The sequence below is a fragment of the Dipodomys spectabilis genome, unplaced genomic scaffold (assembly GCF_019054845.1).
Source record: "Dipodomys spectabilis isolate Male_0828 unplaced genomic scaffold, ASM1905484v1 ptg000095l, whole genome shotgun sequence".
Lineage (NCBI taxonomy): Eukaryota > Metazoa > Chordata > Mammalia > Rodentia > Heteromyidae > Dipodomys > Dipodomys spectabilis.
Window position 1 is genome coordinate 26,342,966 of NW_024870772.1, and position 26,039 is coordinate 26,369,004.

The 26,039-nt window shown below is 42.6% G+C and overlaps 2 protein-coding genes across 4 annotated transcripts; one reads left to right on the forward strand and one right to left on the reverse strand.

The window, feature by feature from the left end:
- Window positions 1–990: 990 nt before the first annotated feature.
- Window positions 991–17,143, reverse strand: Ska3 (spindle and kinetochore associated complex subunit 3). Of its 3 annotated transcripts, none has more exons than XM_042685633.1 (9): window positions 16,897–17,143; window positions 15,770–15,831; window positions 15,504–15,669; window positions 12,974–13,370; window positions 10,673–10,758; window positions 7,957–8,039; window positions 5,395–5,598; window positions 3,077–3,198; window positions 991–2,001 (listed from the first exon to the last, which is right to left on the reverse strand). In XM_042685633.1, exons 1-9 carry the CDS (start codon window positions 16,997–16,999, stop codon window positions 1,974–1,976), a joined length of 1,251 nt encoding a protein of 416 aa, XP_042541567.1. In that variant the 5' UTR covers window positions 17,000–17,143; the 3' UTR covers window positions 991–1,973. The 3 variants fall into 3 exon arrangements, with proteins under 3 accessions (XP_042541567.1, XP_042541568.1, XP_042541569.1); XM_042685634.1 differs by having other exon boundaries at window positions 3,071–3,198; window positions 16,897–17,133; XM_042685635.1 differs by lacking the exons at window positions 15,504–15,669; window positions 15,770–15,831 and having other exon boundaries at window positions 16,897–17,142.
- Window positions 17,144–17,212: 69 nt separating this feature from the next.
- Mrpl57 (mitochondrial ribosomal protein L57) lies at window positions 17,213–17,978 on the forward strand. The gene is made up of 2 exons (XM_042685642.1): window positions 17,213–17,284; window positions 17,451–17,978. Exon 2 carries the CDS (start codon window positions 17,460–17,462, stop codon window positions 17,766–17,768), a length of 309 nt encoding a protein of 102 aa, XP_042541576.1. The 5' UTR covers window positions 17,213–17,284; window positions 17,451–17,459; the 3' UTR covers window positions 17,769–17,978.
- The last annotated feature ends 8,061 nt before the right edge of the window (window positions 17,979–26,039 follow it).

The window sequence follows — 26,039 nt, forward strand, 5'->3', positions numbered from 1 at the left end:
CCAGTGCTGCACCACTTGAGCCACAGCTCCACTTGCTGTTTTTTCTTGATAGTGGCTAATAGAGAATCAAGGACTTTCCCATCCAGGCTGGCTTTGATTCAGATCTCAGCTTTTTGAGTAGCTAATATTGTAGGCATGAGCCACAGGCACCTAGTTGGTCTGTAAGTTTTTAAGAGGGCAGTAGTAGGCAGGCAAGCACCAGGTGTCTGCTCTTCTCAATAGGCATAAGTGAAGCAGTGAGAGCCATGTGTGCACGAAGCCCTCTGGCAGGAAAATAAGAATCTGCAAGGTGGTGCAACTAGGGTACACGTAAGGAAGAAGCTGGCTGGTGCATAGACCACATGGTCACATAGACTAGGCTAAGGATCTTATCTTGGGTTTCACTTGAAGAGAACTGAGGACACATCTTAAAAAACAAAACAAAACAAAAAATTTGAAGCTTAAGAAGCTGAATATGCTACATCACAAAACCTAGGCTTGTAGGAGGAAGTGGTAAGTCACAGGACTAAGTTTTGGACAAACTAAATCTGAAGGAACAGGACCATCAAAGTGGAGCTCCTTTACAAGCAAACAAATGCCTAATCTAGAACCAACTTTAAAACTTCCCTGTTCCATATCCCATCCAGCCATTGACATCTATCTCCTTGCTTCTTGAACAGGACTTGAATTCTGCTTGTAGGGATACTCCTCAGCTCTCTTTCCAATCTATTCCACACGTCAATCTCCAGTAAGCCACTCAAATTCATCAGTGTTGTTACTGTCAACTTTTTTGCCAAACCTATCAGTCAATACTGTCCCTTTTAATTTGAATTTTCAATATAAGGAAACTGATAATGATTGCTCTGCTTGAAACATTTCCTTCCTACCTAGCCTCATCCATCCCACTCTCTTGCTAGATGTACCTCTCCTCACACCCTTCAGGCCCCACGATCAAACCCTGGGAGACAGGGAGACAGACAGACACACAAATGGACTAGACTTTATATAAACTAGACCTTGAAAAAGATTTATTGTTCATTATATAAAGAAATTACACTTCCTCAATTTGATTTTCAAAGCACAATTAAAGAATAATCTACATCAAACTTTGAAAAGCTATGATGAAGTTGTTAGATAATGACTTTCCAGCTCTTAAATCAGAAGGATCTCAGGCTTGATGGACAGGCAGTTCTAGAAACCCAGATGATGTACAGAAGGACCCCTAGCCCAGCGTCAGTCAGAACCTTCCAGAGGAGAGTAGGATCTGCTGTGTGGTGAAGCTGGAAAGCAAAGCTAGAAGGCAGCAGTCATGTGATGCTGACTTGAGAATGTCCACCACAGTGCAAGGCTGGTAGGAAAGAAGACATACAGCCGTGCATTCCTTCCTCCTTCCCGCTGCCACATCCTGCCACCTCTACCGTACAATGTGGTAGTTACCTATGTCAGAAAGCGCCCTCTTCACTTTCCTATGTTAGTTTAAAGCTTACTTTCTCTAGTTTGTGAATAGCAATTCAGTATTTTTGTTTTGTGGAACTGGGGACTGAAGCCAGGGCATCACTCATGCTAGACAATGATTCTACCCTTGAGCCATACTCCGTCCCTTTTGGCTATTTTTGCATTTGTTTCTGAAATGGGGTCTTTGGCCTGGAACTCACTATGTTTCCAAACTCCCAAGTAGGGGAGTTTCATGTAACAGATGGGCAAAGCTGGCAGATAGCAGCAACCACATGGTCACAAGATCAGGTGTCTGATCAGAGTAGCTAATAAGCAGTAGCATTTACATCCTATAAACTGTCCCAATTCCTGACATTTCTTAAGTCATTCTATTAGATTAAGTAGGCTAATGTAACATCATCTTTAAAAATTGCATGACTGAACAATGTCAGCAAGACAGCTGAAAACAAATCAAAACTCCACAAAAATCATGTTTAACCATCACTGTCCAAGAGGGCGGAGAATGTGTAAGTCCAGTTCTGCTTCTACCTTAGTCTGCTCTACAATGGATGGTCCCAAATGGAATTCCTGCAAACAGACACAAATAAAATTGTCGAGATGGTAATTAAAAGCCATTAACAGAACAGATGATAACTCTAATATTTATACTTATAAAAAAACAAAACTAGTGGCTGGGAAGTTGGCTCAGTGGTAGGTAGAGTGCTTGCCTTGCATGCATGAGGCCTTGGGTTCTATTCCTCAGCATCACATAAGCAGAAAAAAGCCAGAAGTAGTGCTGTGGTCTAGTGGTAGGGCACTAGCCTTGAGCTGAAGAGCTGAGGGACAGTGCCCAGACCCAGAGTTCAGCCCCCACAACTGGCAAAACAAAACAAAACAAAAAACAAAACCACTAGGATTAGCCAGGCACTGGATGCTTCCATCTGTAATCCTAGCCATTCCAGACATTCAATTTGAGGAGGACTGAGGTTCAAAGCTAGCCTGGGAAGACACATCTGAAACTATGCCCAATTAACCAGAAAAATAACAAATAGAGGTGTGGCTCAAGTGGTAAAGCACCAATCTTGAGTGAAAAAAGTAAGGGATAGGCATAGGCACTGAGTACAAGGGCATATTCAACGGTATTTAAGTGATGTGGTTTCTTTTGTCTTTTTTTTTTTGTGTATGTGTATGTATGTGTGCTAGTCTTGGGCTTAAACATGGCCTGGGTGCTGTCCTGGAGCTTTTTTGCTCTACCACTTGAGCCACACCTCTACTTCTAGTTTTTCTTTGTATCTAATTGGAAATAAGAATGTCATGGATTTTCCTGCCAGGGCTGGCTTTGAACCATGATCCTCAAATCTCAACCTCTTGAGTAGATAGGATTACAGGCATGAGCCACTGGTGCCTTTTTTTTTTTTTCCTATGCATACAGGTGTGCACATTCACACACAAAAGGCACACACACACCCTGAAAACCAAAAACAAAAAAGGAAAAGAAATAGGGTTAGACTCACATTTACAGAATTAAACTAGATAATATGGAAATTTGGGCTCCAGCAATCCCCAATTCTATATAAAAGGTAGAGATGGACTTTTCACCTAATGTCCAGAATCCACAAATAGTGTTCAAACTTTGCTTATCATGGCACTCACTCACTTTTACCAGTTTTCCTTGTTGCCAGCATCTCTGATGCTCTGTCCTTCGTATCTGAGGAGCCCTTTCCTGGGAGGCACTGCTTTCACTGCTACTGGAGTAGTGAGGTTTGAGTTGTATTTTGATAAAATCTAAAACAAAGCAAATTACTTTTCACCAATCGTGTAAATGACATAATCTGGAAGAAGTTCTAAACACTCAAGCCATGAAAAATTTAAACATAAAAGACTTAAAACACTGAGAATTGTCTTAGCAGTTCAATAAATATTCAACAGCAATAAAAAGGTGGAGATAATAGAAATTCGATTTGGATGGAAAGTTTTGCTTTCTGAAGCCTTCATAGATATACTGAGGTTAATGGAAACAAATAGTGATATACTCCTGAACGCAAAATTAAGCCTTTAAAAAGATGTTATAGAAAATATACCCACGGGGCCGAGCGCCCGTTTCTCATGCCTGTAATCCTATCTACGCAGGAGGCTGAGATCTGAGGTCCATGAGACTCTTACCTCCAATAAACCACTCAAAAACCAGAAGTGGCACTGTAGCTCAAGTGGTAGAGTGCTCGCCTTGAGCTGAAGAGCGCAGGGACAGCACTCAGGCCCAGAGTTCAAGCCCCACAACCAACCAAAAAAAAAAAAAAAAAAAAAAAATTCCCAGGGAAAATAAGAAATGCTCAAAAGAAAAATCACCAGTTATGAGACTGGTTATAAGAATGTGAGATACCAGCAATGTATTTTTAATGCACAAAATGGTCTCCTAGAGGCTGGGGGATGTCTCTCAGTGGTAGAGTGCTCACCTGGCATGCATAAGGCCCTGAGTTCCCCACCCCCAGCACAAGGAAGAAAAGCACAGTTTCCTTCTGTGGAAAGGAGAAAAAGGAATGAGCCGTGAGAAATGGAGCTCTCTAAACTCCCATGAAAACAACATGTTCAATTTGTCTCACTCACTTTATAAATCTCTCAGACACACAAGACAAAAAATTCAGACTTTGTTCATATTTTAGGATGATTCAGTTCCACTGGTATTTGAGCATTTTCCTCAAGTAGTTTATCTTTCTCATAGCTCTCCATAATCCAGGGACATTTCTAGAATGGTTATTAAGAATTCCATGTGCCTTGGGCTGGGAAGGTAGCTCAGTGGTAGAGTGCTTGCCTTGCCTACATGAGGCCCTGGATTCGATTCCTCAGCACCACCAAAGCAGAAAAAGGTAGAAGTGGCACTGTGGCTCAAGTGGTAGAGCACTAGCCCTGAGCTGAATAGCTGAGGGACAGTGCCCAGGCCAGTTCAGGCCCCATGACCATAAAAAATAAAAATTCCATGTGACTGAGAGGTTTTACAGTAATATACTAAATAGGATAAATGTGCTCAATGCACCCATCTATGGAATTACCACAAAACCACATGTGCTATGAATGTAGGCTTTAAAAAATAGACTAAATATTCTATGTGCTAAAGCAATTGCCAAACACTGTGACTTTCATTACACAGCGTCAAAGAATCAGACTGGTTATTTAGTAGTTAGTAGTAGAATAGCAGTAAGGGATGCTATAGTATAGAATCAGACATTCCTATATCAATGTCATTGTTTTTAAAATGAAGTCCCCAAAGGCTCAAGTTCAAGAAACACTGCTAAACGTTTCTGGTGACACCCTCGCCTGCAGAGCTGCAGGGTAATTGAAGTGTCAGTTCATTTGGCCAGTATCACTTCCAGTGGACCAATGGTCAGCATGGAACTGCAGCTGAGCAACTACTGGAAATACCATAGGAATAATTCCAGAACACAACATTAAAGAGAAAAACAAATTAAGGGTAACAGGTAATTATGAAGGTAATACTGCTAAAAATCTGAGGTGATACTAGCTAGTGCTCAGGATAGGCTTTCCCAGATAGATTAAGAAGGGCTTCATATCCTAAAACTTATGATTTTCCTCAATACTCAAACTAGCACATTAACCTGATGATAAATAAGACTGTATATAGGCAGCTTAAGGAAGTTTTTTTTTTTTTTTTGGTCGGTTGTGGTGCTTGATCTCTGGGCCTAGGTGCTGTCCCTCAGTTCTCTCAGTTCTTCAGCTCAAGAGGAGCGCTCTACCACTTGAACCACAGCACCACTTCTGGTTTTCTGACTGGTTTATTGGAGATAAGACTCTACAGACTTTCCTGCCTGGGCTTGCTTTGGCTTTGAACCATGGTCCTCAGATCTCACCCTCCTGATTAGCTAGGATTACAGGTGTGAGCCACTTGGGCCTGGCTAGTTTAAGGTCTTTCAATATACTGATTTTGAAAAGAATATCACAAAGAAAAAAATTGCCTGGAAAAATAACCTGGAGAATATCTTCTGGAATTGCTGTTATTTCTGGAGGTGTAGGGGTTCTCAGCAGATTTTCATAAGATGTGATTTTTGGAGAGGCGGGATCTGCAAAGTTCTCAAAGCATTCATCAGAACTTAAAACGAGTGAGGCACAATCTTTAACTTCTGAATCATTCAACAAACTATTTGCTTTTGATAATGGAGAATTTGTAGATACCTATACAATAAAAACAAATGATTGAATTATGAGTCAATAATGTCATACATAGAAAATGTCGGTCAACTGTCAGTTCTCCTGGGGTCTAAGTATCCATCCCAGATCACTCCTTTTTTCCCTGACCAAGTGTTAAACAACATCAAGAAAAATAAAATAGTATGTATGGGAGACAAAGTACTACCTTCATTTGTAATAAAATGTGAGGAAATGGAATGCTGACTGCATTCCAGCTTAGAGGGACTATTCTACCCACTGATGTAATACACTAACTGGGGCAGATGGGAGTCAGTATGGACAAGCTGAAGTGTCTGCACAGGACTGCAGCAGGCAGGTCACTCCTAAGAGGAAGAGAGCAGATCTGAGAAAAGCTTAGCATGTAACTCACACTAAACTGGAGTTAGGGAAGTCATTCAGTCTCCCTAAGGTCAGAGTTATAATAAAGAGATACACATAAGGAGAAATGTCTGTTGTAAACTAATTGTAAATGGCAAATACCAGAAAGTGGATAACCAGAGGTTGCAACTGATAACAAGTCATGGTTTTGTCCACACTATCCAACTCTACACAGGACAGTTCAAATTTAAATTTAAATTACAAATTAACTCCTAGGCTGCATTAGCCTCATTTTAATCTCGACATTGCAGAGTACAGAACATTTCCACAATAACAATTCTGTTGTTTGTCAACAGGACTGTCAGAAGTGTTCATCCTTCCTCTAAGGAGTGGTTCAGTTTGGGTTTTTTTTGGTGCTAGTTCTGGGCTTGAGCTCAGAGCCTAGGCACTGTTCCTGATTTTCATAGCTCTAAGCTAGCACTCTACTACCTGAGAGCTACAGCCCCATTTCTGGCTTATTAGAGATAAGAGTCTCATGGACTTTCTCATGGGAGATGGCTTTGAGACAATCTTCAGATATCAGTCCTTTGAGTAGCTAGGGTAATAGGTCTGAGCCACTGATGCCTGGCAGAGTGGTTCTTTTTTTTTTTTTTGTTGGTCATGGGGCTTGAACTCTGGGCCAGGGCCCTGTCCCTCAGCTCTTCAGCGTTCTACCACTTGAGCCACAGCACCACTTCCAATTTTTTGGTGGTTAATTGGAGATAAGAGTCTCACAGACTTTCCTACCCAGGCTAGTTTAGAACCGCAATCCTTAGATGTCAGCCTCCTGGGCAGCTAGGATTACAGGTGTGAGCCACCCACAGTTAGCGTGATTCAGTTTTAATGTTAAATAAGGCCAGGCACCAGTGGCTTACACCTGTAACCCTATCTACTCAGGAGGCTGAGATCTGGGGATCACGGGTCAAAGCCAGCTGGGGCAGGAAAGTCAGGAAAGTTGTGAGATTCTTATCTACAAGTAACCACCAGAAAACTGTAAGTGGCATTGTGGCTCAAGTGGTAGAATGCCCACATTGAGAAGAGCTCAGGGATAGTGCCCAGGCCCAGAGTTTAAAGCTCCATGATTGAAAAATTAAAAAAAGAAAATATAGTATTATATGTTATATATAAAGAAAAAAATACGGCTGGGAATGTGGCTTAATGGTAGAGCACTTGCCTAGCATGCATGAAGCCATCGTTCAATTCCTCAGTACAACAAAAACAAAAAACCAGAAGTGGCCTTGTGGCTCAAGTGTTAAGAGTGGTAGCCTTGAGCAAAAGAAGCTCAGGAGCTAGAGCTAAAATATACTAGGACGATAAATTGTACAGGACCGTAGGCATTAACACACAGTGACACCAAACGCGGACACTCTTAGTAAAGGAACACAGAAGCACAATACCTATGTGCATCTGATCATATAAAATAATATTTATCAAAATGAACTCCAGGAAATGGAAATAAAGGTTTTATTCTGTGTTAAAAAAAAAAAAAAGCAGCAGCTCAGGGACAGTGCCCAGGCCCCAAGTTCAAGCCCCAGAACTGGCAAAAAAAAAAAAAGTATAAAGTTAGCCATTAGTCTGTCACCCAGTGACAACCACACTTTGTGGAGTTTCTATTCATTCTTTTTTGTATATTCTCTTCTGTTATTCCAAATATGACAAGCAACCCCAGATTAATGTCTTGTGTCATTTTTTCCCCACATTTTCCTATTTGTTTCTCCCTGCAATTCATTATAAATCTATGTCTCAATTTGCCTTCAACAGATTTTTATAAAGGGGAAAAAAACAAGTTTTAAAAATCTTGATCTAGGTTGCTAAAATCCTAGAAATATACTATAAAAAGCTGCATTTGTCCAAGCTTTAAAAAAATTATTGTAAAGGTGATGAACAGGGGATGTCTAAGTTTTTAGACAGTTTGAATTTATAAGTGGTAGCGAAACTTAAATCATAAGGACAAAGAATACAGTTTTCTATTATATAAAACTTTACCAAAGCTGTGTTCTTGGTAGAAGGAATTTTCAAACCAGGAGTGCAGAATGTAGGCACCAAGGGGGAATTCATATATTCAGCATCTGGAAGGTGTACAATAGATATGGAAATAAAGTTGTTGTTTTTTTGGCTGTGGGGCCTGAACTCTGGGAGCTTTTCAGCTCAAGGCTAGCCCTCTACCACTTGAGCCACAGAGCCACTTCCAGCTTTTTCTGCTTATTTGGTACTGAGGAATTGAATCCAGGGCCTCATGCATGCAAGGTAAACACTCTACTACTGAGCCACCTTCCCAGCTCCGGAAATAAAGTTTAAGTACAGTCCATATACTTTGGCACTTTATTCACATACATACTTTTCATTAGTATCAATAGAAGTCTGGCAAGGTTGCAATGTTGTTAAGAACAGTACAAAATAAATATAATTCATGTAGTATGGATTCATATACAATGAATATAAATTTTCCATCTAGTATCTGGTTGATTGGATGTTAAGAGCAAAAAACTCATAATGGAAAAGAAATTTATCACAGTAGCAACAAAGGAGACAAGATACCTACCAATAAATCTATTAAAAATTGTCTAAGCTGGGTGCCAGAAGCTCATGACTGTCACTCAGAGTCTCAATTCAAAGCCAGCACAGGCAGAAATGTCTATGTAACTTTTTTTTTTTTTTGGTCAGTTGTGGGGCCTGAACTCTGGGCCTGGGCACTGTCCCTCAGCTCTTCAGCTCAAGCCTAGGACTCTACTACTTGAGCCACAGTGCCACTTTCAGCTTTTTCTGCTACCTTCCCAGCCCCTGTCTATGTTACTCCAATTAATCAGCATAAAGTTAGAAGTGGTGCTGTGGCTCAAGAGTTAGTGTAATCCTTGGCCAAAAGAGCTGAGGAGAAACGTTCAGGCTCTGAGTTCAAGCCCAGGTTTTATATACACATATCCCTACATACATACAAACTTTATGTAAAGGCTGCCAGATGCCAGTGGCTCATACCTGCAGTGATAGCTATTCAGGAGTCTGAGATCTGAGGATCATGGTTCAAAGCCAGCAGGGACAGAAAAATGTGTAAGATGCTGGGAAGGTGGCTCAGTGGTAGAGTGCTTGTCTTGCATGAATGAGGCCCTGGGTTCAATTCCTCAGCACCACATAAGCAGAAAAAGGTAGAAGTGGCACTGTGGCTCAAGTGGTAGAGCACTAGCCTTGAGCTGAAGAGCTGAGGGATAGTGCCCAGGCCCAGAGTTCAGGCCCCACGACCAACCAAAAAAAAAAAATTACAAAACTGTGTAAGACTCTTATCTCCAATTATTCACCAAAAAGAGCTGTGGCTCAAGTGGTAGAATGCTAGCCTTAAACAAAAAAGCTTAAGGACAGCATCCAGATCCTAAAGACCAGCACACACACACAAAAAAAGATAAAGGCTGCAAGGACATGAACAGCAACAAACATTAATGGCTGAAGAAATACTGCTTTGTGCTGAAGCAACCCAAAGAAAAGTATGTCCAAAACTATGGATAGGTCTGGCAAAGACCAGTCATTTTTAAACATTTGCCATTAAGTTTGGTACAGATTAGTGAATTTGAAAAATTAGTTACTAGAATTTTAACAACTGTAGAATTTTTTAATTTCATATCCCATGTTTGCTGGGACAAATAGACAAACAGTGCCTGAAATATTGAAAATAGTTATTGAACTAAAAACAAAAACTCCCAAATTTGAAATGCTTAGCTAGTGTAATCTAGATGTGGCTCAAGAAAGACAACATACAATTTGAAGCAGCAGATTTAAAGTAAATGAACAAAAAGCACTATGGTGTTACATTTAAAAAAATGTTTACTTGGGCTGGGAAGGTGGCTCAGTGGTAGAGTGCTTTCCTTGCATGCCTGAGGCCCTGGGTTCGATTCCTTAGCACCACATAAGTAAAAAAGAAAAAAAAAGCCGGAAGTGGCGCTGTGGCTCAAGTGGTAGAACGCTAGCCTTGAGCTGAAGAGCTGGGGGACAGCACCTAGGCCCCAAGTTCAGGCCCCACAACCGGACCCCCCCCCCCCCCCAAAAAAAAAAAAAGTTTACTTTTGTTTGTCACATAACCCAAACTGGCTCTGAACTTGCTATGAAGCTCAGACTGGCCTCAATCTCACAATTCTCCTTCCTCTACCTCTTCAGGATACATTTTTCAGGTTTTATTTTTTAACATAATTTTATTGTTATTATTAAGGTGTGTTCAGAGGGGTTACAATTTCATGATTCAGGTAATGTGTATATTTGGACAATGTCATCCCTTCCTTTGCTTCTCCTCATTTTCCTCTCCTGTCCTGTCCATAGTTGCATAGTTCATTTTCTCCACAGTGGAATTTGTTTGTTTTAAAATATTAGAAAAAAGCTGACAAATACTGAATTTGACTAGTACTTAATAAAATGCAATGTCACAGATAGTGAAAATACCAAGGCAATGAAGCCATTTCTGTACAAAGATAGTCTGGGCAGAGTACCGCTTAGAAGATGTGTTTTTGTTTTTGTTTTGTTTTGGTTGGTTGTGGGGCCTGAACTCTGGGACTGGGCGCTGTCCATCAGCTCTTCAGCTCAAGGCTAGTGCTCTACTACTTGAGCCACAGTGCCACTTCCAGCTTTTTCTGCTTATGTGGTGCTGAGGAATTGAATCCAGGGCCTCATGCATGCAAGGCATGAGCCACCTTCCCAGACCCTAGAAGCTGAGTTTTAAACTTACCACTTTTTTCCAGCTGCTGGATTATGGAGCCCCGAGTGGCCAGAAAGTTGTCATCAGTCACAGGTTCTGTTCTTGTGGCCTCCTCACTGGTAAAATTCAAGAAGAAATAAGAGTTAACGTTTAACCATTAGGAAAAAAAATTTAATCTCACTATAGTTAAATTTGGGAATAAAAGGTCCATGAGAAAATCTTTTTGAAAATCAATCTTTGTGCTAGGCGATGGTGGCTCATGCCTTTAATCCTAGCTACTCAGGAGGCTAAGATCTAAGGATTATGGTTCAAGGCCAGCCTGGGCTGAAAAGTCCCTGTGAAACTCTTATCTCCAGTTAACCACTCAAAAACTGGAAGTGGCACTGTGATTCAAGTGGTAAAGCAGTATACTTGAGCACAAAGAGGCTCGGGGATAGCACCTAGGCCCTGAGTTCAAGCCCCACAACCAATTAAAAAAAAATCTTGGTTCCTTCTTTACCTACTTACCTACCTACCTACCTACTTACCTGTGGCTCAAAGCTAACCATTTTGTGGTCTGCTTGGGTTTTTTGGTTGGTCATGGGGCTTGAACTCAGGGTGTGGGTGCTATCCTTCAGCATTTTTTTTTGGGGGGGGGGGGGGGTCTGGTCATGGGGCCTGAACACTGGGCCTGGGCGCTGTCCCTCAGCTCTCAGCTCAAGGCTAGCGCTCTACTACTTGAGCCACAGTGCCACTTCCAGCTTTTTTTCTTTTGGCTTATGTGGTGCTGAGGAATCGAACCCAGGGCCTCATGCATGCAAGGTAATAAGCATTCTACCACTGAGCCACCTTCCCAGCCCTTCTTCAGCATTTTTTGCTCAAGGCTAGTGCTCTACCACTTTCACAGCTCTACTTTTGGTTTTCTGCTGGTTAATTGAAGATAAGTCTTATAGACTTTCTTGCCAGGGCTGGCTTTTAACCACAACCCTCAGCCTGAGTAGCTAGGATTACAGGCATGAGACAGTAGCAGCCGATAAATGGTAGGAATTCTTACCGGTTTTCTGTGGTTTTATCCTGGGCAATAAAACAGAAATCTGAGGTTAAGCTTTGATCTCTTGTCTTTCCAAGTATCCATACCAAAGCAGCCATATAGTCTTACTAGTTTCACACCATGTATTTATCTTCTCCTTCCATCCTTACAAAATTTTCAGGCTTTTAACACTCCTTCTATAGCTTATCACCTGAGAAAATCAATAGCTCACACTTTTGTGCCTGTGTATGCTGGTCCTGGAGCTTGAACTCAGAGCCTTGAGTCCTCGCTTAGATTTTTTTGCTCAAGGCTGATTCTCTACCATTTGAGACACAGCTCCACTAGCTCTTTGTTCATTAATTGGAGCTAAGAGTCTGACTTTCAACCAAGGGACCCTCAAATCTCAGTGCCTGCTAATAGCACACTTTGTTGATGAATTTATGATTCCTGACATTTACAATCTGAGTGTTTAGAGGTATGACAAACTTACAAAGCACCTGCTAACAAACACAAAGCCCCGAGTTCAAATCCTAGTGTTGGACCCCAAAAACAAAATAAGCTAGGCACTGATGGCTCATACCTGGAATCCTAGCTATTTAAGAGACTGCGATCTGAAGGTCCCAGTTTGAAGCCAGCCTAGGCAGGAAAAGTCCATTAGACTCCTATCTCCAATTAACCACCAAAAAGTCAGACATGGAGCTGTGGCTTAAGTGGTAGTGCTAGTCTTATGCAAAAAAGCTCAGTGACAGTGCCCAGGCCCTGCATTTAAGCTCCAAGATGGGTACAATACATTAAAAAAAAATTAAGATAAATAAAATATCTGAGAACTTTGTAAAGGGAAGAACAATGTCTAGGGCTGGGAAGATAGCTCAGTGGTAGAATGCTTGCCTCGCATGCATGAGGCCCTAGGTTAGATTCCTCAGCACCACATAAGCAGCAAAACCCCGAAGTGGTGCTGTGGCTAAAACATTGTATTTCTTTTTTATTTTTTGTCAGTTGTGGGTCTTGAACTAATGGCCTGGGTGCTGTCCATGAGCTTCTTTGTACTTAAGGTTTAAGGTTAGCACTCTACCAATTGAGCCACAGAGCCACTTCCGGTTTGAGGGTTTGAATGGTTAATTGGAGATTAAAGTCTGATGGGGACTTTTCTGCTGGGGCTGGCTCTGACTGTGATCCTCAGATCTCAGCCTCCTGAGTAGCTAGGATTACAGGTGAGCCACTGGTGCCTGGCTCATTGTATTTCTCCTATGGGGGACAGTATCAATAAATGCAAAAGTTTCAGCAAGATAGATAAAATTATACATTATAAGAAAGTTTCTTACCTTTTACTATTCATCATTTTTTTAAGGCCCATTGTGTAATCTTCATTTAAACACATAGAGTCTTCAGAGATACCAAAGTGTTCCAATTTAGGAGTTACACACTCAAAGTTGTCCATATTGAGAGTGCATTTGGGAGTTGTAGGCACTTTAACTAGAGGGTGTGTAGTTGGTGGAGTGTCAATGGTGTGCTCTTCTTTATGGTTGTCCACTGCTTGCTGAGGCTTTAGTAGAACTTGGGGTATCATGTACCGCTCAAGTCCAAAATCAGAAAGCTGTGGACTACGAAGATGCTTCTCAGAAACCAAAGGATCAGAGAGCTCTGCCTTCCTATCAGGTGTTGGAAGATGCTTGGTTTCAGCCAGCTCCAGGGAAGGGTCAGTGACTTCTTTCTCACATACTATATGAAATCAAAGAGGAACATTTTGGTCAAACATAAGCAGGCAAAATGTCATACTTATAAAAAAGCCACAAATTTGTTTGGAAACTTTCCCAAATCAGCCTAAGTGTTGATTTTCTGAAAATGTCCAAGTGTTACTTCAACAAATTTCTGACATGTACTTCTTGTCTAGTCATACTTCATTCTGATGCTACAGGAGAGAAAACAGCGCTTTAGAAAATCAATACCTACACATAAAATTCCTTACTGCTTCAATATAATCATCAGGTTCTTTTGTTTGTTTTGTTTTCAGTGCCAGTCTTGGGGCCTGAACTGAGGGCTTGGGTACTGTTTGCAAGCTTCTTTTGCTCTACCACTTGAGCCATAGTGCCACTTTCTGGCTTTTCCTGGTCATGTGATACTGAGGAATCAAACTCAGGACTTCATGCATGCTAGGCAAGTACTCTACCAATAGACCACATTCCCAGCCCCTATCGACAGTCTTTTAAAAGTATTTTCTGAAGACAGATGCCGCTGGCTTACACCTGTAATTCTAGGTACTCAGGAGGTTGAGAGCTGAAGATCGTGGTTTGAATGCAGCCTGGGTAGAAGAATCCCTGTGAGACTCTTATCTCCAATTAACCAGTCAAAAATCGGGAAGTTGAGCTGTGGCTTAATTGGCAGAGTGCTAGTCTTGAGCACAAAAAGGCTCAGGGACAATACCTAGGCCCTGGGTTCAAGCCCTACAACGGACAACAACAAAAATTTTTTTTTTTTCTGAAATTATTCTATTATTAAATAGTATAGAATTAAATGTAGAATAAACTATTTTAGATTTAGCAAAGTATATTATTTTAATTCTCAAGTTACTGATGCCTAAAAAAAAAAAAAAAAAAAGAATGGTCTACAAAAATAGACTGACTTATCTTCCATGAGTTTGGGAGCTTGTTTATCAAAAGCCTAGCTGAGACAGTGAGGAAACACACATACTCAATATGGACTTGTTGAACTGATGTTTTATTTATGTGATGGCTTCCATAAAGACACAGACATATATTAAAGCCAGAGATTATCCAGATTCGGTAGAACCAAGAAGTTGATGCTTAACATGCCCAGCATTGCTCTATGGAAATTTTATCTCATTTAGTCCTCATACAACCCCACTTAGTAGCTATATTAAATACTCCCACCAGACAGGTAAGAAACTATGACACAACCTTAATCAATTTGCAAAAGTAATACATCAAGTAGTAGTGGTAGAAATTTGAACTAAAATTTGATGCTTAATTGAGGCAATTTAGCTTCTCTATGATAAGATCTTACTAGGTAGCCAATCCTGTCATCAGACTCCCAAGCAGCTGGGATTATAGGCATATACCACAATATGGACCTTTGACTCTCAATTCTAAGCCACTATGCTATACTATTGACCTTCTGTTAAAAATTTAAAATTTAAAACTAAGACGGACATGGGTGGCTCACACATGTAATCTCAGGTGGCTGAGATCTGAGGATCTTGGTTCAAAGCCAGCCCTGGCAGGAAAGTCAGTGAGACTGGTATCTCCAATTAACCACCAGAAAACTGGAAGTGGCTCTGTGGTTCAAGTGTTACAGTGCTTGCTTGAGCTGAAGAGCTTGGGACAGTGCCTAGATCCTGAGTTCAATCCCCATGACTGACAAAAACAAAACAAAACCTAAAAAAGGACTACCAACTTAGGTGAAAAATCTCTCACTCAATAGAAGAGGAAACTGAACACAGAAAAGTAAAATAGCCTGCTTAAGGTTCTTCAACTGTTCACTAGCAGAGCAGACTAGACCTAACCTACTCTGTCATATAGATTTACCTTGTTCTTTCCAAATGAAATTATTCAAACAATTCTTTCATTTAAAAGGATGTTTATGTTCATTTAACACTGTGAAGAGAGCAAGGACTATGTATATGTGTATATGTATTTTGACAATCTTGCTATGCAGCCCAGGATGGCCTCAAATTTGTGATCTATACTGCACTATGGAGTATTGTTTACTGATTATTGAATGACAAGCATATAGGTAGAACCAGAACAAAAGCCACAGGCCAAGCCTATAAGCTATCTTAATCATATTGCCTTCCTTAATAGTATACCTAATACTATAAATAAATATTAGTCAAACCTGAATTTTCTTTGACACGTGGCTCATATCCATACTTCTCAAAAAACTCTCTTATTTTTATGATATCTGTTGAATTTTTTTTCATCAGTACTTTTGCTGCCTTTATGAATCCAGTATTCTCTTGACTTTGCAATTTTGCTTTATTCAGAAGAATATTGACATCATCCTTTTATGAGAAGAGAAAGTACATTATATAATTTCTAAGTTTAAGCTTAAAAAATAATTCACCAAAGAAAAATAATAAACCAATACTGTAGTGATGATACCTTCAGATTCTGGACTTCTGAATGAAGGTCATATAAAATTCTCATTGGATAATCTTCAAAATCTTCAATATGAATGTGGAAAACAAACAAAAAAAAGTCCAATAAGTAAAAGAAAAATAGAAAATTTAATGTAGCTTTTCTTTTTTTTTTTGCCAGTCCTGGGGCTTGAACGCAGGGCCTGGGCACTGTCCCTGAGCTTCTTTTGCTCAAGGCTCTCTACAGTGCCACTTCCAGCTTTATCTATTTATGTGGCACTGAAGAACTGAACCCAGGGCTTCATGTGTGCAAGACAAGCACTCCACTACTAAACTACATTCCCAGGCCCTTATTGTAGTTTCTTAGAATTATAAAATCCTCATAGTAAATCCTTGCTCAAAAAACAAAAAGAGCTGGGCACCAGTGGCTCACACCTATAATCCCAGCTACTCAGGAGGCTGAGGTCTGGGGATCATAGTTCAAATCCATCTGGGACAGAAAAGTCCAGGGAACACTTATCTCCAATAAACCACTCAGAAAGCTGGAAGTGGCACTGTGGCTCAAGTGGTAAAGTGCTCACATTGAGCTGATGAGCTGAGGGACAGCAGCCAGGCCCAGAGTAGCTAGGATTACAGGTGTGAGCCACTGGTTCAGCTAGTTTCTTTCTTTTACTTGTCTAAAGCTAACGTTTCGTACGAAGCACATGTTATTTTTACAGTCACAAAAACATTTTCAAATGGTTAGAAGATATAAGGAACCTAGGGTTTTTAGGATTCAACACTTAAGGATATTAAAATCATGCCACTTGCCGGGTGCTGGTGCACACGCCTGTCATCCAGCTGCTTAGGAGGCTGAGATCTGAGGACCTTGGCTCAAGGCCAGTTGGGACAGCAAAGTCCGTGAGACTCTTATCTCCCATAACCCACCACAAAACCGGAAGTGGCGCTGTGGCTCAAGGGGCCGAGGGCTAAAGCTCAGAAACAGAACCCAGGCCGACGCGAGGCCACCAGGACCGGCACCGAACGCACTGCTCACCCCTCTACACCCGAGTAGGCCGTCCGGCTCGTCGGTTCAGCTCGGGCCGCCGCAGAGCCGCGGCCCAGCGGGCGGGGGGCGGGGCAGAGCCGGAGCCCGGCCCGCGCCCCACTCACCGTTCTCCTCCCCGTCCAGAGCTCGCTGGAGCCGGGCCGTCTCATCGTCCAGCGTGCTAGCCAGCGTCCGCAGCTTCCCGCAGAAACTCCGAATCGGGTCCATGGGTCAGGGAGCGCGGAGAGGGGATTTGGGGTGAGGAAGCCTCCGGGGAACCGCTCGGAGGGAAGGCGCCACTGGTTTGAAATAGGTCGCAGCGCGGGCGTCCCAAGTGCGCGCATGCGCAAAATTCTTCTATGGGTCCGGGCAGCGACGCCCCTGGGTGTGCGCGTGCGCAAAACTCTCGCGACGGTTGAAATCCCGCGTAAAGGAGCCGGAGATTGCTGAGAGCCGCCGACCTTGCTGTAGTGCGTCGGCGGGAGGAGCGTGGGTTCCGGTGGACGGCTGCCGGTGAGTGGCTGGGCTTAGTGGGTGGTGTGGAAGATCTCCTCCCCTGCCTTCCGGTTGAGGAGTCCTCCAGTGTCTGTGGGCCGCCGTCCCCTCCTGGCGTGTGTGAGCCCCGGTGGCTCGCCCGGCCTAGTCCGGCCCGGCGGCCTCCAGCTCCGTGTCTCCTCAGCCCGCCGCCATGTTCCTCACGGCCCTCCTCCGCCGCGGCCGCATTCCGGGCCGGCAGTGGACCGGGAAGCACCGGCGGCCGCGCTTCGTGTCCTCGGGGGCGAAGCAGAGGATGATCCGTCGCTTGGAGATGGAGAGCGAGAACCACTACTGGCTGAGCATGCCTTACCTGACGGCGGAGCAGGAGTACGGCCACGCCGCCGAGCGCAGGGCCCAGGCCTTCGAGGCCATCAAGGCGGCCGCCACCTCCAAGTTTCCCCCGCATAGATACGTGGCCGACCAGCTCAGCCATCTCAACGTCACCAAGAAGTGGTCCTAACCCCCAGCCAGCGCTTGGATCCTACCGGGGATGGATCGCCACCTTATCCTGGAACTGAAAGAGCAAAACTGTCACCATGTGAGCCTCCAGACCCGAGTCTTATGAAAACAAACAGGACCCCCTTTGTACAACAGCTTCATTATAACAGTAAAATGATGTCGAAATGTGGGGCTCTGGTCGCCCACATACTTAAACACATATGCCACTGCTCTTGCTGCTGCTTTTCTTTTTCTTGGCCTGGGAGGAAAGTATCTGGCCCAGAGATGTGATATGAAATGTTATTTTGAATAAGTGTTGCAATTAAGACTATCAACCTAGGGGCTGGGAAGGTGGCTCAGTGGTAGAGCCCTTGCCTTGAATGCCTGAGGCCCTGGGTTCGATTCCTCAGCACCATATAAGCAAAAAGAAAAAAGCCGGAAGTGGCGCTGTGGGTCAAGTGGTAGAGCGCTAGCCTTGAGCTGAAGAGCTGAGGGACAGCGCCCAGGCCCAGAGTTCAGGCCCCACGACTGGACCCCCCCCCAAAAAAAAACAACAAAAAACTATCAACCTAGATTTGGGGAGTATTGGTTTACATATGAGATTATACCCTGGGGTCTTGTGGTGCAATATTAGTTTTGCTTATCTTCAGAAATAAATGATTTAAGTGGGAAAAGCTTTCCAAATTAAATGTACTCGTAAAATGACATTTTTTTTCCATAGGTGGACAAGCTGGCACCAGTGGCTCATGCCTGTAATCCTTGCAGCTCAGGAAATTGAGATCTGAGGACTGAGATGTGAGACCAGCTAGGGTAGAAAAGTTTGCTAGACAGATTTAAAATAACCAGGTAAAAGCAGGGCTCAGGTTGTAGAGTGCCAGACTAGCCAACTGAGAGACTGTAAGTTCAAACCTTATTACCCATAACAAAAGGATATTTAACTGAATTAGGAGGTATTAGCATCACTAACATGAAAGTACAAAACCCAACAATTGCCTTTGCCAGCATTAGGTCTGTGCGCTTATGTGTGCTGTTTCAGCTTTTTTGCTTAAAGCTAGTACTCTACTACTTTGAACCACATTTCCACTTCTGGCTTTTTGCTCATTAATTGGAGATAAGAGTCAGGGACTTTACTGTCTAGGCGTGGTTTCAAACTGTGGTCCTCAGAACTCAGCCTCCTGAGTAGCTAGGATTATGAACATGAGCCGATGGTGCAGGGCTTGAATAGTCTTTCTGGTTAACAAACACACATTGTAATCCTAGCTACCCAGGCATGTATCTCCAATTAGTCATCAAAAGAAAAAATGGAAATGGAGCTGTGACTACAGTGGTAGAGTGCCAGCCTTGAGTACAAGAGCCAAGCAAGGGTGTGAGGCCTTGAGTTCAAGCCCCAGTACTGGTATAAGGGGGGAAAGAAGATCCTAACTATCCACCTCTACTCTATTGCTATAGTAAAAAACTAGAAACAACTAGTATCAACTGATGAGCTGTAAACAAATCGTGGAACAATACAGATGAAAACTACTTTGCAATTAAAATTTAGTTTAAGGTTTATGCTGTACTTAGAAAGAGTTGAGTTTTCCTTTTCTTTCTAGCTTTCTGTGAGGTGTTTAATATTTTTCATCAGTAAAACCTTCTGGGTCTCTTGTCTTTGTGGGGAGTCTTTAAGAAAATCTTGCGACATTATTTAGAGTTAACCATAATGCAACATCTATTGTATTTTACAAACATGCACTTACTTGTTAAGCAAGTGCTTTACCATGCCACCGATTTAACTGTATTTTGGGGATTGGAGTGTCTTCCTTCCTATACCCCCATGCAGTTGGATTATAGATCCATATCACGATACTCAGCTTGTCTGTTGAAATGAGAGTTTTGTTGTTTTTTTGTCTGAGCTGACCTTGAACTTCAGACCTGATCTCTGCCTCCTGAATAGCTGGAATTACAAGCATGCATCACTGGCCGCAGTCCCTACAAGTGATAATTTATTTTTTGCATGTACTTGGGTTTGAATTCAGTGGTGCACTTGCTGGACATGTACTCTACTACTTGAACCATCCATCTTTTTTTCTTTAGATTTTATACATAGGTATATATATATATATATATATATACATATATATGTGTGTGTGTGTGTGTGTGTGTGTATGTAATGTATTATTTTACATATATGTCTATATATCTTTATATATATCTTGAGTTTGTCTGGGCTGGCCTCAGACTATGATTTGCCTACCTGTGCCTCTTGGGTAGTTAAGAGATGTGAACTACCATATCAAGCTATGACTTTTTTTTTTAATTGCACAGGTATTTTGGTATTAGGAAGTTTTGGAACTTATTACAATCTTTTCTCAGGTCTTCTCTGAAACTCCCTTCAAGGGAAGAGGTTCCTGTCTTACTTCTACATGAGCTGCCTTTGACAGTAGGCTTCATTATTGCTGGGTAGAGGCCTCCACTGACAGTCCTTCAGCTGGGCAAGGGAGGAGTGCTACATCACTTCTCCGTATGTCCCTCATGTCACATAAGGCCTTATTTGCACTAGATGGTGAGTCATGAGTGTATTTCCCGAGTGGAGAACTTGACAGTTTTGTTAGTTTTTTTGGTTTTGCCACATGAGGGTACAGCAATAAGGCTCATCAGCAATAGTGCCTTATTCCTCATCAGCTTGATATTGAACTTTTCAAGCCTACAGAACTGTGGGGAGATAAAATGTTTATGCACCACCCAGTCTGTCATTTAATAGCACCAGTAGGCTGATACTACTCCAGCAGGAAGGCTGAGGCTTTAAAGATGAAGCTATTTGTCTCCTTGTGGTAAAACTTTCCATCTCCTTAGGAGCAAAATATCCCCAGAATAGACTTGGGTTAACATGGAAGACTACTGCAGAGACTGGAGGGAATCTGAACATTGTCTTCCTGTGTGTTTACATTTCAAAGGAGAGAAAAACTCAGGTTATAAAATAAGAGACAGGAATGTATTTTTTCCAGAGATTTATTCACATTCCAAGCACCCTTTCTTGGAAGAGTGGTAGATGTTCCTATTTCTTGTCAGTTGTGGGGCTTGAACTCTGGGCTTGGGCACCATCCCTCAGCTCTTCAGCTCAAGGCGAGCGCTCTACTGCTTGAGCTACAGCACCACTTCAGTTTTCTGAGTGGTTTATTGGAGATAAGAGTCTCATGGACTTTCCTGTCTGGGCTGGCTTTGAAGCATGATCCTCAGATCTCAGCCTCCTGAGTAGCTAGGATTACAGGTGTCAGCCATTGGTGCTTGGCTAGATGTTCCTATTTCTATGTAAGTAGAGGCAGTCCCTTTCCCTAACAATCTACCGTACATGAAGAGTCCTACAACCTGGCCTTTGTTCATCTGCAGGGGTGGGAGACCTAAGATGATGGTTTTCTGGCTGCTGTTCTTGCTGGGGATGAATTGGCATGATCTCTGGTTAAGGAGACTAGCATTTCTCTAATTGCAGGTAAGATAAGATCTTAAATCCTCCACTGAAGCTGGGTGTCCATGGGTGATTTATGCCTATGATCTTAGCTACACAGGAGTCTGAGATCTGAGGACTGCAATTTAGATTTGAAGCCAGCCCAGGCAAGAAAGTACTTGAGATTCTATTTCCAATTAACCACCAAAAAGCTGAAAGTGGAGATGTGGCTCAAGTGGCAGAGTGCCAGCCTTGAACAAAAATGAGAATGAGGCTGAGTTCAAGCCAGCAAACACACACAGTGTTGAACAAGCATGTCTTTAAATCCTAGTAATTTTAATAGTATTTTATTATTTGTTTGAGTTTACTTCGTTGGTGTCAAAAGATGTTTCAAAGATATTTCATTCTCTTAAATTTTAGAGTTCTTGTTGCATGATCCTTCCATTTGCCTAGGTAAAAATCCCATATCCATACAAGTTCACATTTTCTGCAGTTAGTGGCAGTAACTTAAGTTTTGTAAGTGAAAATGAGTCCAGCATAGATAGTGTCATTTGTATCTTGTAATAACCCCATCATAGCCCTGTGTCAAGGCTGACATCACTGCTCCAAGGACCGGGCCACCAGAGGGGGCGGGACATTGAGAGGCTGATATCACCGCCCAATGGGGCATGCCATCAAGAGCTGTCAAGCTGTCAAGTGATTTGACTGTGGGCATCTTGGTGGGAAGTGAGTGGTGGTTGAAATCATTAGCGGTTGGAGGAGCCATTGGAGTGGGGGCAGGGCACAGCATATATATAGATTGGGTTCTGAGCAGCTGAGAGTGAAGAGAGAGACAGCAGGAGGCGCCTGCCTACCTGAGCAGAGCAGGGCAAGCCTGTGGAGAAGGAAGGAAAAGGAAAAGCCTTCCCCTTTGGAGGTTTAGGGCTTTAGAGGTCTGGGCTTGGAGGTTTGCCTACCAACTAATAAAAGTCGGGCTGTCCATTGGAGGGTTGGTGGTGGAGGCTGCTCTTTGTCCTTGGTATCTAGCCCAGTACAAGGTAGTCGCAGGCCCCCTTTCTGGTGTAAATAGTGTAAGTAAAATTCTTCTCTCTTTAATCGTGTCTGGCTAGATATTCTTGCTCTCATCATAATTTTGTATATTTTAGGGGATAGCCTGTCAATTATCCTGTCAATTATGAGAAGTATTTGAAATGTTCCTTCTATATTTGCTTTTTCTTCCTTCCTTATGACCTCTAATGAGAGAGGCAATCCATCGAGGCACAGTTAAAGGTGACAAAAAGCCCCTACTTTTATTAGTTGGTAGGCAAACCTCCAAACCCAGACCTCCCAAACTCCAAATCTCCAAAGGGGAAGTCTTTTCCTTTTCATCCCTTCCTCCTCTGCTGGCCTCTCTACTCTCTACAGGCCTCTCTAGAGGAAGGTCCCAAATGACATGCAGAATTGGTCCCAGCCTCTCGAGGAGGCCCCAAAAGAGCTCTTGAGGGGTCCGAGATGGCTTCTCGAGGCCTGCTCTGCTCTACTCCGGCAGGCTTTCCCCTCCTGCTGTTTCCCTCCCCACTCCGTGGCTCTCCTCTGTGGCTCTCCTCTCCTCTCCCGGCTACTCCTCAGGTCTTTCCCCTCCAGCTGCTGGACAGCCTCTCGGTGAGGCTCCCTTCGCGATGTCCCGCCCCTTCAGCGGGGGGTGGGGGGGCACGCCGATTATCACACTTTTTTGTCAGTACCAGCCAGGGCTTTTTGCTCATAGCTGGCCATTTGAGCTATGCCTCCAGTTTGGGTTTTTTACTGGTTAATTGGAGGTATACAAGAGTGAGACACTTGTGGCCCAGCCTTTCTTTGTAAAGAGGGTCTCGTGCTTTGATGCCCACACTAGCCTCACACTCTTTTCATTTTTTTTTTTTTTGGGTCGTTTGTGGGTCTTGAACTCTGGGCCAGGGCGCTGTCCCTCAGCTCTTCAGCTCAAGGCGATTGCTCTACCACTTGAGCCACAGCCCACTTCCGGTTTTCTGGTTGTTAATTGGAGATAGAGTCTCAAGGACTTTGAACTGTGATCCTCAGATCTCAGCCTCTTGAGTAGCTAGGATTACAGGCGTGAGCCACCGGGGCCCGGCTGATTTTTTTTTTTTTAATTGTGTTCTGTATTTTGAAGCTTTGTAGACCTGTATACCTTGTTATGTTTTCCTGAAATAACTGATCTTTTATTAAGTATTCTTTGTATCTGGCAGTTCTTATAGTTAATAGACTTGCATGATGTTTCCTACCCCTTTACTTTCAAACTATTTTGTCTTTGTGTTTAAAACATGCGTCTTAGCAATATAAAACCTTGCTTTTTTTCTTTTTCTGAGATGGAGGCTTCTTGTATTGCCCAGGCTATCTCCAAACTCCTGGGTTCAAACGGCTGCCCCACTCCCATTACACTCAAAATTAGTTTTGCCTCTGAACTGTGGTTAGTACATTTAAATAGAAGTTTCTGAGCCAGCCATTCCTGGGGCTTGAAGTCAGGGCTTGGGCGCTGAACCTTTTTACTCTAGGCTAGATAGAGCTCTACAATTTAAGCCACAGCTCCAGTTCACTTTTTTTTTGGGGGGGGGGGGGTGAGGTGAGGGGTAGCTAATTGGAGATGAGTCTCACCAACTTTCCTGCCCACTGGCTTTAAACCACGATTATCAGATCTCAGTTTCCTGAGTAGTTAGGATTACACGTGTGAGCCTCTGCCTGGTTTCAGTTATATTATTTGTTATCCTAGCTTTTTTGCTCAAGGCCAGTGTTCTACCACTTGAAGCACAGCTCCACTTCCAACGTTTTGGTGGTTAATTGAAAGGAAGAGTCTCATGGAGTCCATCCAGGTCTGAGTTCAAACTGTAGTATCATTAAAACACACACGTCTCAGAAAACTAGCCTCCATTTCCTTACACATTCCTGAAAGTGAAGTTGCTAGTATACTAGTCATGACACATTGCCAAATTGCTTTTAGTGTGTCATTAGTGGGGCTTGAATTCAGGGCTTGGACACTCTACCTTAGCTTCTTAGCTCAAGGCTGGTACTCTACCTCTTGATCTACATCTCCACCTCTGGCATTTTGTTGGTTGACAGGAGATAAGACTCTCCTGGGCTTTCCCACCCAGGCTGAATATCTTCTGAATAGCTAGGATTGCAGGTGTTACCTGCCAGTACCTGACTCAAATTGCATTTTTTAGTGAAGGTAAAATTTTATTTTACACTCCAATCAAAAGTGATTTTTTGCCCATAATCTCAGCAACTATCCTAGGCCAAAATAATCATATTGCTGCTTTCATTTGCATTTCTTTAATGAAGCTAGGTCTTTTTATATCACTGGTGATTCCTATGATTATTTTTTGATAGGAATTGATTAGTGCTGGGGATTGAATACAGGGACTTACACACTTACACATGGTAGGCAAGCACTCTACACTGAGCTACACCCCCAGTCATACTTGTGCTGTTTTTAACTTTTCCTATACTCAGAACTGTTTTATGACTAGCAAAATGACACCTATTTAGAAATACTCTTAGTATCCTACTTAAACTCCTTACCCAAGTTTCTTACAGGTAAGCTTTCATTTTAAAATAGGTATCTGCCAGGCATCTGGAATTGTCTTGGTGCAAGATGTAAAGCATAAAGGCAGCTTTGTTTTCCCCAAATGCTATTATATAGGTTGTCCAGCATCCTGCATACCTCACAGATATGAAATAGCTAAGGCTTATGTTTGTCTTTGAAAGCTAATACATGTACACAGTAGGAAGATCAATAACATAACAAATTGATGGGCATTGGTGGCTCAGGCCTATCTATAATCTTAGCTACTCAGGAGGCTGAAATCTGAGGGTCATGATTTGAAGCTAGCTTAGGCGATCAAGTCTGTGAGACTTAATTCTGGTTAACCAGCAAAAGCTGAGAAGTAGAGGTGTAGCTCAAGTGGTAGAGTGCCAGTCTTGAGTGAAAAAGCTAAGGGATCATACTTAGGCTTTGAATTCAAGCCCCAGTACTAGCACTAAAAGCAAAAATTACAGTTTACATTTCATGTGTGTAAGTAGCTTGCGGCAAAATGAAGAAAGTAGTAAGAGAAGTACGTTGATCTAAAGATGGGAACTTGGCCCGAAGGGAGGACTCTAAGGATAGAAGCTGGGACCACAGTGTAGAAATCCTGGATGGATGAAAAGAATCGAATCATTTCATACCAAGAAATATAAGGAGACAACCTCAGCTGAAGAGCAGCCTGTGATGAAATAAAACATTACTCGAAACCTGTCAGATGCAAGCCACTGAAACTGGCCTGGAGGGGTCAAAAACAAAGTCACAAAATTGTCATTTATTCTACTCCCCTATTGTCCAACCATTTTGGCCACTTCATAGCTTCCCCTACTCACAACATAGTATTCTGAAGAGGGGAAGGGATTCTTCATCTCTTTGGGCTGCAGTTGGTTCTTGAAAGTATCTTAGAATTTCACTATTCTGAGAACTGACAATCAGAGCTCAACCTTCAGTCTCCTTGTTTATTCCCCAGGCTTTGCACAGGAAAAGGAACACATATGACATAAAGGAATCTACAAGATTAAATCTAGTACTATACTGACCTGAAGGTATTTCAAGATTGTAAAGTCGTGTGTGTGTGTGTGTGTGTGTGTGTGTGTGTGTGTGTGCGTGCGTGTGTGTGTGTACGTGTACAAGTCCTGGGGCTTGAACTCAGGGTCTGAGCACTGTCCCTGATCTTGTTGCTCAAATTTAGCCACAGTTCCATGATGCTAGCCACAGCTTTTATGGTGCTTAAGTGATAAGAGTCTCACTATCCTCAGATCTCAGCCTCCTGAGTAGCTAGGATTATAGGCACGAACCACCAGTTTCCAGCTCCTTAA

Coding starts and splice junctions, on each gene's coding strand:
- Ska3 (XM_042685633.1), bottom strand. CDS start 16,999: ATGGACCCGATTCGGAGTTTCTGCGGGAAGCTGCGGACGCTGGCTAGC. Junction 15,670..15,769: donor CAGAAGTCCAGAATCTGAAG/GTATCATCACTA, acceptor TTCTCATAAAAG/GATGATGTCAATATTCTTCT. Junction 10,759..12,973: donor AAAATGATGAATAGTAAAAG/GTAAGAAACTTT, acceptor GAATTTTACCAG/TGAGGAGGCCACAAGAACAG.
- Mrpl57 (XM_042685642.1), top strand. CDS start 17,460: ATGTTCCTCACGGCCCTCCTCCGCCGCGGCCGCATTCCGGGCCGGCAG.